Source organism: Penicillium digitatum, chromosome 6 (genome assembly GCF_016767815.1).
Source record: "Penicillium digitatum chromosome 6, complete sequence".
Taxonomy (NCBI): Eukaryota; Fungi; Ascomycota; class Eurotiomycetes; order Eurotiales; family Aspergillaceae; genus Penicillium; species Penicillium digitatum.
This window is the reverse complement of record NC_089389.1, coordinates 1319615-1332592: the sequence shown is the minus strand read 5'-3', so window position 1 is coordinate 1332592 and position 12978 is coordinate 1319615. Positions and strand designations below refer to the sequence as shown.

General features: G+C 48.5%; 5 protein-coding genes across 5 annotated transcripts; 3 read left to right on the top strand and 2 right to left on the bottom strand.

The window, feature by feature from the left end:
* Positions 1–296: 296 nt before the first annotated feature.
* On the bottom strand, positions 297–1147 carry Pdw03_5489 (coiled-coil domain-containing protein 115; the record flags this gene model as incomplete). Its single annotated transcript, XM_014683341.1, has 3 exons — positions 297–768; positions 825–922; positions 971–1147. The coding sequence occupies 3 exons, from the start codon at positions 1145–1147 to the stop codon at positions 297–299; spliced, it is 747 nt and encodes a 248-aa protein (XP_014538827.1).
* A 596-nt stretch (positions 1148–1743) lies between these two features.
* Pdw03_5488 (Complex 1 LYR protein) lies at positions 1744–2466 on the top strand (the record flags this gene model as incomplete). The annotated part of the gene is made up of 5 exons (XM_066101071.1): positions 1744–1794; positions 1889–2053; positions 2221–2283; positions 2348–2397; positions 2457–2466. 5 exons carry the CDS (start codon positions 1744–1746, stop codon positions 2464–2466), a joined length of 339 nt encoding a protein of 112 aa, XP_065958011.1.
* Positions 2467–2949: 483 nt separating this feature from the next.
* On the top strand, positions 2950–5147 carry Pdw03_5487 (LYR family protein; the record flags this gene model as incomplete). The annotated part of the gene is made up of 2 exons (XM_066101070.1): positions 2950–2961; positions 3090–5147. 2 exons carry the CDS (start codon positions 2950–2952, stop codon positions 5145–5147), a joined length of 2070 nt encoding a protein of 689 aa, XP_065958010.1.
* Positions 5148–5563: 416 nt separating this feature from the next.
* Pdw03_5486 (Ubiquitin conjugating enzyme, putative) lies at positions 5564–9031 on the bottom strand (the record flags this gene model as incomplete). The annotated part of the gene is made up of 2 exons (XM_014683343.1): positions 5564–8805; positions 8869–9031. The coding sequence occupies 2 exons, from the start codon at positions 9029–9031 to the stop codon at positions 5564–5566; spliced, it is 3405 nt and encodes a 1134-aa protein (XP_014538829.1).
* Positions 9032–10297: 1266 nt separating this feature from the next.
* Pdw03_5485 (MFS maltose permease) lies at positions 10298–12061 on the top strand (the record flags this gene model as incomplete). The annotated part of the gene is made up of 1 exon (XM_014683344.1): positions 10298–12061. The coding sequence occupies one exon, from the start codon at positions 10298–10300 to the stop codon at positions 12059–12061; it is 1764 nt and encodes a 587-aa protein (XP_014538830.1).
* Positions 12062–12978: the final 917 nt, after the last annotated feature.

Below are 12978 nucleotides of genomic sequence, written 5' to 3'. Positions count from 1 at the left end.
TTGAATACTTCTCCGCTCTCGGGTCTCTACACATCCACAGCCAACGTCTGGGCCCTGACGCCACATGAACGGTTTGTGGATCGTGAGGAGATATTTCGTAGATTGTTTTGCTAGTCCACTTCTTAGAGGCGATTCCGATTCCCAGTTTTAAAACACATCCGGTCACGTAATCTTCTCGGCATCTCAGGAATAGAACGCTCTGTGTGATTTGTCAACGTCAACGTGATCTCACGACGGCTAATCAACCGTGCAATGTTGGACAAGGTCACGAATGACTACAGGTCGCGTCGGAGGATTCAATTTCCCAGCTGAGCCCGTGCGCGGCTAATCTTCTGTTCTAGGGCTCGCATTTCGACTGTTGTACTAGCCAAATCCGGCACCTGATTTTCTATCGCATTTGCGAAGGAATCTTGCGCCCTACGTAGCGACTGGGGGACCAATATTCCATACCAGTGAATTGGATCGGCAGAGCGGAACTTTTTGGAGACGGGCTTTGATTTTTCGACAAGGATGGTTTCGGGTTCTGCTTCATCTGAAGGCTTCGAGCTAGCCGTCTCGGCCGGGCTAGTTTCCCCGGAGGCCTCAACATGTCCACCTAGGACCGGAGAAGAAGCCTTGGTTTCATTGTTCTCATCAGCTTTCTCTGGTCGATAAGTGGGTATGGTATTGATGGAGAATGTGAATTCAGAGCCAGGTAGAGCAGTGATATCCTCTTTTTCTTGCGGATCGTTTGTGGATTCCTCCGTGTTTCGTTCGAATTGGATTGATCTGTCAATCTCGGTGTTAACAAGCGTCAATATTCAATTAACAGCGTGTGAAGTTACATCTTCCTCATTGCTTTCATGCGTCCATCATAATAATCAGGACCATAACGACGGCCAGGAGGACTGGAGAAATTGGCCTGGGCGAGAGAGAAAAACCCCTACTTTGTCTCAGCATACTTCATGGTCCATGATTAAGAAAGCCATACCGACGACAGCTGTTCTGCCAGGTTTGCATGTAGTTTCTGCTGCCGATCAAGCAGGTGCAAGTATTTCTCAAGAAGTGCATCCAAACATTGGACCGAATCTAAAGCTTCCGGTTTCACCTTCACTTCAGGTGTCTCTGAGCCCGGTCGCGATGCTGGTGGCGTGGGTATTTGAGTCATGGAGGGAAAGATCAAAAGAATCCAGGAATCAGATGTGCAATGCAAAGATCTGCAAAGATGAATTGTGAACTTGAATCTTAAGAAAAAAATCCACACGCTTGAGATACAAAAGAAACGTGGAGCAAAAGAAGCTCGGCCCCGGTAACTCCGTCATTCGTCTCCGAACGCAAAAGAATTTCCCACCTCTGCGCTTCTTTTAATCTCTCGCATTCTTCAACCCACTGTATCTCTTTCGTTGCAAGAGATTGTGCTACAAGAGATCAAACCCATCGATTCCTGTGTGATTTGATCTCCCCGGATCTTTGGTCTTGGAAGATTGAACCGCCACCTCCGATTGCGCTTTTGATACGACTCACTTGGCCCGACGTATGTGAACTGCATTTTTGGCTCTCGATCATTACAACACGAACCAGCGTACTGACTCAGCGGTTCTCAGGACAACTATTTGCCACAGTAGCGCCGTGTCGACCACGCGACTAAGGCTTCAGTGATAACCTGGGGTTGGCCAAGCTGGCGTCTCGCACTTCTCATCTTCCGTCTTTGACCCTTACAACCGTCTGAATCCTCTCAACACTATTATCATAACCTCGACTATCATGTCTGTCACGTCCTTGCATCGTGAGACTGCCTTCCAGGCACGATCTTTGGTATGTCTTCTTGGCTCTATATGCGCTTCATCCTCGTGCGTTTAATTTTATTAATAAACCAAACTAATGTGTGCTTTTCTTTTTTTTTAATTAGTTCCGCTCCCTTCTGCGCTATTCTGGACAATTTTCCAACTATAACTTCCGTGAATACGCTCGTCGGAAGACAAGAGACTCATTCCGCAAGCACCAAAACACTACAGAAGAACGCCGGATACAGGAACTGATCCAGGAGGGACTTCAAAGCTTGCGCTTGCTGAAGGTTAGTGGTATTACAGGGCTTTTGGAGGGTGAAACTCGATCGGTGGCAGATGTGGGAGATCCATCAAAAACCTCGTGTACCGAAAGTCGACGAGTCCCACCTTCCAAAATTGTCCTATGACTCACTAAACTCAACCGTGGTGGGTAATTATACTGACATAACTACAGAGACAAACGATCATCAGCCAGTTCTATCAGTTGGATAAGTTGGTGGTGGAAGGCCAGAAGACTGTAAGTCCTCCCTTGGTCTAGGGCCTTGCTCCAGGATACAAACTCATGTTGATTTGGTTTGAAGGGAAAGGAAACCGGGAACCATGGAGGCATTGTTCGCCAGAAGGACACTGGGTAAGTTGTTGAATTGAAACTCCATGCACACCTCTTTCGCATACGCTAACATATAGTAGTTGGGATTAATTCTTGAGGATCGAATGGAAACCTGTAACCACCCCGTTTTGTTTGTTTCAATAAATTTTCAATGGTGGAATAATTAAATACCTGCTCAATCTTTGTATTTATACACCCAGCGATACAGCTGCAGCTATAGCTATCTTTATCAAGCTCCAGAAACACTCCATTCCATTCTTGGATCACAGTGCAGATTTTGATTAATCGAACTGCATTTCTTTCTGTCTGCTAAGGGATATAAGTTAAGGGATACTGTCACAACATAGATGGCTGCCATAGCAAGATGTTGCACAGATGTTCCAGAAGGATGGATCACGTGATGTATCTTTGCGGTCTTGGAGCATCGCAACGCGACGGAGTTGCACTGGTCCGCTACCATCACCCACTCCACCACGTCCCGCTAAAGAATTCACCCCGGGTGGTCCCCGCAAGGACATTACAAGCTTCCTGGTTGTGCGCACTTGTCTTTGAATTATTATAGAGGCATCTGCCATGCCTTCCACGGTACGTTTCAACTTGCCCCCGTAGTGATCTATCTTATCTGGTCCCGACTTGGTTGCCCTTGGCACATGGTCATTCTAGATATTCTAGATCTTAAAATGCCCGAATGAGCTGGCTAAAAGTCATCACAGTTCAGAGCCTCGCGCTCAGGGCGACACCTCGACGGTGCCCCAAACCGTACCCGCACCGGCCAAATTGACCACGATGTCTTTGAGGGATTGCCAGTGCGTCGCTGGTCCCGACAGCAGCACACCTTCTCTCAAGCGCCCAAACCTGATGACTCGGAATTCAGCATTCAAGGCCCAGGCGGAGGTCCAACGCTACCAGAGCTCCCAATGCCAAGAGATAGCCAGCTCTTGCCGCCAATCAGTCGTGCACTCCTTCGAGCAGCCCGTGCCGGATGTATCCATATTCGCCAGGGCAGTCGACCAGCTGATGATGAGGATAAAAGCGTGGCAGATGCGGAGGACCCGTCATCTTCATCTCAGATGGCCGACCGGAGCTTCACAACTCGCAAATGGATGACGCTTCCCAAACACCTCGAGCCTGCAGAGGTTGAGTTTCTGGCAAAGAGACGTCCTGGTCTTTCATCACTTTATGGTGCCACTGCTGGTACGGATGGGTCGGCTTCTGGGCCCATGAGGAGGACGAAATTCAAGAAAGTTGATCCTGAAACAGGCAACATCTCCGTCTACGAGGCGTGGGTGCCTGAGGGCCATCGTATTGAAGGAGAGATCACTGGTGACTTGCAGACGATTGCCGAGCAGAGCCAAGTCCCTGTGAAGCCCGAAGCGCCCGCACCTGGGACGGTTGTCGAGGGGGTCGGTATTGTCAATGCTGAGGGTGTTGTTGTTGCGGAGGCTGGATCAGCAGCTGTTATGACACCTCCAAAGCGACGTCCACCCCCACCTAAAAGAAAGGGCAAAGGGATTGGAAAGGGCCGGAAGAAGAAGGTCATGTTTGCACCTGGCGAAGGGGCTGATGCCGCGACAGTACACGGAGTTGGCCTTACTACTGGTAATGGGGAGGGTGGTGTCAATAGAGAAGGCCAGCATGATGCTTCGCACATGTCAATCGACCAGGCTGGTCAAGATGAAGACGATGAAGATGGCGACGAAGGTGATGAGAGCGACGATGGTGACGATTCCATGATAGACGCGAAGACTCCTGATACCCCCCAGCCTCTGTCTGGCACAGAGTTCGCGGATCAGCCTTCATTCGAAACTTCTGCCGAGCAGTCAGCCGATGTCGACATGGCAGATGCCGTTCCTGAAAACCAGCCTCCTGCGCCGGAAACTTCTCTACCAATCGAAAAGGAGAAGCAAAATCAGCCTGAAAATACCCCAGGGATGGATTTCGGCGCTCTGGCTTCCAAGGTTCCTTCGGAGAAGGCTGAGGTCACCCAATCAAATGAGAAGCCGATCATTTCGGAGTATGACAACCCTCCCACTTATCCCGCCGGATCTGCTGTGACGCCAAGTGAACCTGCCGAGCTTTCAGCTGCAGCCAACGAAGCTCAAATTCCACATACTAAGGCGCAAGAAGAGGAAGTCATAGAGCCGATGGCTGACCTTACACCAAAGGGAGAACCTGCGCTTCCCATTCAGCAGGAAAATGCGACTGCCCTGCCACCTGCTAGCAGCGAATCCCCCCTAGAAACCCCAGTGGCACGTGGGCATTCAGAAATTGAGCGGACTGCAGCATCGGACGATGTCTTGGCAGAGCCTTGGGAATCCAAACAGATTCCAAGCGAGTTCATCTCGCATCCTGGCACACAAGAACAGCCCTCGACAACTACTGAACCGGACCAACAAAGTCCCTCTGAACCTTCCAGGCCCAGTCTATACCCAGAAGAAGCGAAAGATGTTGAGATGGGAGATGCCCCGGCCCCGGAACAAAGCCTAGGGGTAGATGCCCAGTCTTCCGCGAACCCAGACTTGCCTCAAGCAATACCACCTGTGGAGTCCACCATAGCTGCTGCTACAGATTCTAATCTACTAGAAAAACCAAGGCCCACCGCAAACGAAAGGACAGAAGCAGCATCCAAAACAAGTGTCCCTGATCAAAGTGTCGCTGCCGAAGCAGAGCTGCAAGAAGATTCTCGGTCTACGGAAGCTAAGCAAGCCAATAACGAACCCGAGCAGCTCCCAGACACGATCCCACAGGCTGGTTTGTCTGAGTCTACATGAGCCACGGAGGTTTTAATTTTCCCAGTCAACTAATGTACAATGAATAACAATGTTTTGTCTACTGCCCTTTTGGGTAAGGCTTTTGTGTTTGTGAATAGGCGTATGGTTTTTTGGGATCGTGATCGTCGTGCATCTTATTGTAGGACTACATATTTTTATTCTTCAGTTGGAATTGGAACCATATCTTCGAATGTACTCCGTTGACCCATGCTTTCGTTTCCCTTTTTTTTACAATAGGCGTTTATCTTAGAGATGCCAGGTACAAAAATCACAAACTACGGCATGCATAAAGAGATGAGAAAAAAGTGGCAAGTGTTATCTCACAGTATGACAAGTTCAGCAAGGAGGAACTAATTAAACCAGCTCAAAGCAAAATCAACTCCGTACAAACGATTCCTCAAAGAAAAGAAATAAAATCACCAGGCAAGTTCCTGGATATCCTTCGAGACCTGCCATCCATGCACCAACGCAACTCTTCTGTAAGCTTCCACCGCCTCGCCTACTGAATAGTCCCTGTGACGTGCGTTGAGATTCAGACGCGCGGGTCTTGGATCGGTGTTAGTAATAGCCATGCGAACCTGCAACAACACACTCTCGATCGAAGCCGTCGGTAGCCAGCCCGAGTGGGTCAGCAGTTCCATACACATAGAGCCACCAGTGGTAATGTGACCGCCGCCTCCAGCAGAAAACTCAAGGAAACGAGGGCGGATCACCCGTACAAGAGGTGGATCCATGGGAAATTGCGGGGGAAAGCGAAGCTCTATGACGACGCTTTTTTGGTTGATGGCTTTGAGGTCTTGTGCTAGCGGGAGGGAGGGATCAAACGTGTGTAGCTCCACGACCCATTGGTAGACTGTTGTGATCAAGCTGGGGTCGACGTACCATCCGAGCTCGTGGAGTGGCACTCGTTCCTGGATTTTGAGGGTAGCCTGAAGATGCTGCTGCAGGACTTTTGTGGCTGAGGTTGTCGCAAACCTTGGCGAAGAAAGTGTAGGGAAAGTACTGTCCTGTAGGGTTCCAGGTCGGAAGTCAGTCTTGAGGCCAGGTTCTGGGGCAGTTCCTTCTTGCATGCTGGGACTTGAAGGATTCTCAGACATTTCGTCGTCGGATAAAAGAATACTGAGATCCTCTATGCGCGTCTCAATGCTAACATTGTCGTCTTCGTCTTCGTTGTCATGTTGCTCAGTATTTTCAACGGAAAATTTGCGCCTCTTGGATGACGGCGCAAGGCCTGCAAGCCCTGTTTTTCTAGCAGCACGAAGAAATTCCCCCCGCTGACCGCTAAATATCGAGATGGGGATTTTGATAGGCCTTTCGTTGGGGCCTAAAGCTAGGTAGCGCTGATCTTGTTTGTATATGAGGCTCTCATCATGTTTGTTAGATGATGACTGGGGTTTCCGGGTCTTTTTAGTACCTGTGTACACATATCTGGCCATTTCCCCTGCTAGGCTGGAATCTAGGGCCTTGATAAAAAGATACCTTGGTTGAATCCAATCCAAGTGTTGCACGACGTAGTGTGGGCTACGGCTCACAAAATCCTGGGGAGCATTGACGACCTCATTGAGAGAAATCACCGTCATGATCCGCAATCGACTGTTGGTCCACGAGGGATCAATATGTGTACCACTGTATCCCAACGAGGTATGGAAGTGGTTCGACATGTAAACACCATCACCACAGGCGCGGCCATGGGTAATTTGCTTGAAATGAAACCCCTCACGTAGAATGCTGTGCCAATTATTCACAGAGCTGCCATGCCAAGCAAATATTGTAGGATGATCAGGATTCTGGGCCAAGGAATTGGAATGAACCGCATTGATAAAGCGCCGCTCTTTGTCGGCAGCACCTTGGACAAATCTAAATTGGATGTAACCACTCATTCCAACTACCTTATGCCGAGGCTCATCGTCATCTTGCTTGATGAAAGATCGATTTGAGGCAACAACCCAGCGCAAAAGGTCCAACCCAGCGGGTGATATGACGTCTCTCCACGAGGAAAGAAGCTTGCCCCTTCCATGGCTTTCAGTGAAGGTCTTCATTTCCTCAATGCTAGGGAGCATGCCCAACAGACAAGAAATCATCCGCTGTTTTTGCACAGGTGCCAAATCGTCCAGATTAGTGTCGTAAACAACAAATTTTACTTGCCGGGGTGGAGCCTGCAGGTCTTCTGGCTGCAACTGACGGCCTAAACTAATCGGAATTGAGATGAAAATATGGTTTGAGGTCACATCGATATTTTCAATGCGACAGTGCCATTCTGCTGCCTCTGGGATGGTAATGATGAGAACAATCCAATCACCTGCTTTGACTGGAGCCGGCTGGATCAACTGAATTTCAAGGTTGGCTGCATCAAATTGCCCAGTGTAGTATGTAGTAAGATCTGGCTTTTTTTGAGGGAGCAATTTCTCTGGTACGCGCAGCCGAAGACCAGTCGGGAAGTCTTCAAGGAGCCCCGCTGAAGCCCTTGTGTATGCCAGACTGGCCAGCAAGTCAACGACAAAGGGTTGGGAACAAATTTCATATTCAATGCTTGGGCCCAAGCCCAGCGCCATGTATTGATACAGACACAAAGCGTTGGAGCAGACATAGGGCTTCAGTGACTCAAAGGTATCACCAGTCTTGCAGTGACAAACCAGACAGAATTCTGTGCACTTGATAAAATGCCGCAGAGTAAACTGCATAGCAAGGATTGGAAAGGAGATGTTAGAGGCATTGCGACCTAGTTCAGTCATATGGTCCGCCATAAGGATTTCTGGCGTCGAAGTGGCCCAGCTGTCCAATTGATAGTGCTCTTCGGAAGAAATATCAGAGCCGACGTAAATTCTGCCTTGATTGGTCTGGAAGAAAAGCTCGGCTCCTGTCCATGAAAACCCATGTTTTAATCGAAGATTGATGATCCCAATTAGTCGCTCTTCGAGAAGTAAATTGAGCGACTTTCCAATGAACAGTGGCTTGAGAAGATGACCACACATTGTTTTGTCCGAAGTTGTACTCTCCTCTTTCGTTTTTGGATCCTTTGATCTCTCCATGACTTCCATAGCGTGCTCTAGGGATGGCTTGTATGAATTACAGAGACCAACATGCATCTGAACAGGTGGATTCTTCGTATCACCTGCTGTCTCGATAATTGTTTGGAGATCAAGGTAGGTCGGTCGATAACAAATCAGCAAAACCAAATACTCCGAGGGCTCGACGCTCCATGCATTCATAGCTTCCTTGGGAATGCCAAGTTTGGAAATGCGGCAAGACACTGACACGATGATGGTGCCATATTTCAACCCAAGGTATCCCACTTTGAATCCCGCGTTCTTAACCACACGGAGGTCACGTCGAATCTTCTCTCGTAATTCAGTCTCGCTTTGAGTGAAAGTGAATATCCTGTTTTCACCCACAGACTCCCAGTCAGGCTCGGTGTCACTAGTAGCCGACTCATCGTCGTTGGAGTCCTGAGTGCCTGGGTCTTCTGGGTGACTGGATGCCGAATCAGGATCAGCAATAGAGTTGTTGATAATGCTCTCAATTCTGCTCAACAAGTCATGAATTGTGAGGCCTGTGAAACAGGATACCGCGGTTTCCAGGGAGGAGGTGACTGTGTTAGGACAGTCCTCGGACGACGAGAAGGCTAGAAAGCCATGGTTCTTGGGATAATCGTGAGAGTCTGTTTGAGCGTTAAAGAAAATTAGAGCCTTAGAAATCAGTATAGGCTATTAGGTTTTCTTACCTGATACTATGGCCTGGAGATCAAGGGTGAGGCCTGCCTCAGGTGCTGCGAATGTGAAGGAAACTGATCCATCATAGTCCCCAGTTTTGATTTCAGAAATGCGGGAGAATCGGCCGGGAACTGCCACATCTGCAAGATCTTGCAAGAATTTCTTTCGTGGCATGATGATGGGTCACTGTGTTAAAAGCTTGAAAAGAAGGTAGAAGAGAAGAATCAATGAGACGTGTGTGGGGGTGTCAAGAAATCCACCCTGGAAGTGCTAAGTGTCTCAATTGTAGTAGCAAAAGAAGCAGGAAAATAAAACTGAAAGTAGAAAATCGATGAATATTATAGGGTGGAATAACAGAAAAGGAAAAAGGAATTGACATGGAAGCCAAGTAGAAAAAGCATCTGAACAACTTGGAAGCCTCAGGCCCCCAATGTGGAATAGCCCCACTATCTTAAACGTTATCTAATCGCGTCGATCAGTCGGGTCCACTTCTATACATGTATACATTAAACAGAAAGGAGGTCAGCAAGCGCCAATGTTGATGTAAAGAACCATTCGCACATCCATAGCTATTTGAAAACATGGATAGTTAGACACAGTCGTTGAAAATGTTGACATAGTTCTCAATTTTGTCCATAACAAACCCTCCTACAGCGAACAGGCCGAGACTGACGTCAATGTTCTGGAAGCTAACTATATCCTGTATAATCGAGCCAGAAAGTCACATCTTGCTGATTACGAGGGACAGAAGCAAAATATCGTATTTGGGGGGGAGGAGATCTTTGGGAATATTTTCCATTAGAAATTCTCAACGCCGGGACTTGCAACGTGCGATCAACGCAGAGGTAGCGCCATCTTGAGTTGCGATTCTAGCAAATTGTAAAATAGGAAAAACTCCGAGTGCTTCCCTCACACTTGTGGTAAACTACGGGGAAATGGCCCACTGGCGCACTCTCTTGTGACCTTGGAGACTGATCCTTGACTCCGGTGCTTAGACCATTAAACAGCTGTCAATAAACCACTAGGCGAATCAGGTTTTCGGTTACGAGAAGGATGCTAGTGCAACGCTTTGAGCTTGAAATTTATTTTGAATGCAATGTAAATGTTAGCTCCAAGCTGACGTATATCTGCCAGGCAACTGTGGAACTCCAAGATGCATGCCTATTTCAGATCAAGTTCTCTCAAAACAAGAAGATTGTATACTTCCCATACAGAAATGAAGTTCGAGATCTCCAGATACACACAATACTGCGCAATGCTATCACAGTCGAGAAATGAGGTTAGATTTGCTGAAACTCGATTCGCGGATGAAATTTTCGAATCGACCTATTTCCGAGAAATGTCTGCAAAAGTCACGTGCCAAACAAACATGACAAACCATCAATCACCAGGTACATGGTGAGGCTTCAACGATCTCGAACTTTTTTCGGTAGTTCAATCATGTTGCCTCCTCGAAACATCGTCGGCCGAATACCGAGTCATATCCGACCGACTCATCTAACTCGGATCTCCGGTCCTAACGTACATCTCCGACCATTCACCCATCGCACACACCTCCTTCTTCTTTCTCCGGCGCCGGGTCGCCCTCAACTACCCTTCCTATCACCTCTTGCGCCGACTCGTCCACTCCCGCCCCTATCAATCCATCTCCGCCAGCACTTTGGTCGCTTGATATCTACCGAGAGCCGCGAGCATTACAAGCGAAGAGCATCACGAGGTGTCAAAATCGGCCTATCGGTGTCTGCCATTCTTGTCTTATTCTCTGCAATACAACTTGGTATCTACCAAGAAGATATCGAGCATTCATGGCCCACTCCCCCGGAATGGTCCTGGAAAAGCCGCTGGTGTTTGCGATCCGCGCAGGCACTGCAGAACCCCGAGCAGATCGGCAAGCTAATGACGAATTGGCCCATGGTTGCTGGATATCTTCGTGAGCTGCTGGAGCGTCTGGAGAACCTAGAGGGAGAGGGTAAAGGTCTCATTGAACAAGATGAAGGCGGAATTCTGGTTGAAGGTGTCGGTCGCACTGGGTTCGATGTCTCCGCAAAGAGTGAGCCTTGGCGCCGCGGATATTTCGAGGCCCTGATGGGCGCTGCCAAGGCTGCTGAGAACCTGGACGGTTGGCTAACAGATCGCAAGCAGAAAATATCTGCGCCTGCGGAATATGTTGTTGGACCCTCAAATCCCCGACCGAAGCCTATGCCCGCTGGCCAGAAGAAGGTCCCGCGGGAAGAGGACTGTGAGCAGGCGTCTCCGTCTCCAGAGCGCTTCTATATGAGGATTTTGACAACCAAGGGCTTTGACACAAGGCAGAAAATTGATGCTGCCTTGGCATATGCTGATTGGCTTGATTTCAAAGGTCTGGGCCTTTCGGCGGGTGACATGTATAAGTGGGCCTTGGACATTGCTGCTAGTGGGCTAAAAGTAGATGCTAGCAAGATCGTGGACTTGAAGAGTGGCATCTTGACGAACAACGGTGGGGATCTACCTTCAGAGAACATCATGCGTGTCTCCACGGCCCTCGCCGTCCACAACGCTCGTCAGGCCAACCTTCCAACAGCTTTGTCCCTCTTCACATCTGTTCTCAAAGCCCGACGCAGCCTCCCTCTATCCCCAGACTCTGATACATCCCCCTTTTTTTCAACCCTGCCTAAATCAAACAACGATCCGTTCGCTTCTCTCTTCAGATCGCTCAGAAATGTCCTCATTCCCGTGAAGTACCCAGAACCCCTCCCATCAGGCGACGAACCCCCACGCCGCACTACGGCATCCGCCTGCGAAGAAGCAGGACTGATGACCTACATCGGCGAGATCTTGTACGCCTCCTCGTCGAAGGAATCCGGCCTTGCCTGGACGCGCGATGCAGTCGACATGGCCGAGTCCACGATGCTCGACCTTGGAAATTCAGCCGACCGTACTGCTCGAACTCGTTGCGCACAGTGCCTGAAGGTTGGGCTAGAGAATTGGAAAACTATGGTTTCTTCCCTTGTAACCCGTGCTCGACAAGAAGAACAGGAGAGCAGGAATCAGGCTAAGGGTGCTTGGTTTGGCGGCGAGCGCCGCGTAGAGGCGAAGTGTCTCGATCGTCGACGTTGGGAGGCTGAATATGCTATTCTAGAGGATCGGATTCGTCGCCTGTTCCCTCTGCTCGAGGGTGAGTCTGGGCTGGATCTCCTCGCCCCAAATAGCTCTTTGTTTGTATAGTGTTATTGTCTTCTTAAATACCTGGACATTTTTACGCGGAGTTGTGGTTACTTCTAGACATGTACAGGTTAAGTTCGCCACCGCAGTCAATTTTTGATAGTTAACCACACTTATATGGTATACCAAATACTCTCAAGCTTCATGGATCTACAGTTCAGCGAGGTAAGCAAATTGGCCTATCTTGTTAGAGGAGCATCGACTATTATGATACAAGTGCCTTTTCATATCGTTTGATTGTGGACCAACTTGATTACTCCAGTCCAAATCACAAGGAGACAAGAAATTTTTGTTCTGTACGCGAATCCTTTCTTGTTATCGTGGTCCTTTTAGCGTGGTTGATCAGGCCATTCGGAATGCACGCGAAGATATTTTTGCTACTTTCAAGACATTGCGTCACTGTTTCTTCATAGCCTAAAGCTCTATCAAGTTTTATGTATATGAGAAGCTTGGCCCTTAACAAGTCAGGCTGTAGTAAAACCCAGTGATCTGTTTGAGTTTCCATGCGATTTGGGGAGCATCTTAGCATGAGGTGAAACACATAGTAAGACATAATATTTGTCTTTTAGAATACAATGTAGGCTATTTGTAATACCAGTTGGGACATGCGTTTTCTTCAAAGAGTCCAAGTCGCAGTATTTACTTGGCAGGATGGGAGATTGCAATCACCGGCCGATGCAACCTTAAAAGTATAGTTCGAGACAAGTAAATAGAATGATCCAAAAAGAAGCATAATGAAGAGCAGGAAGAATGAATGTATACTAATACATAGTAAGCTTCGCCTCATTCTGTCAACTGGACGTTCAGCTCCCCAAGCATTTGACTGTGTTTCTGCTATAGAACGACAGCGTAGTTGGTATATGTACATGGAGAAGCCGACCCCGGCACACTCAGTAGTTCCCTAGCGGGACTCGAAGGGA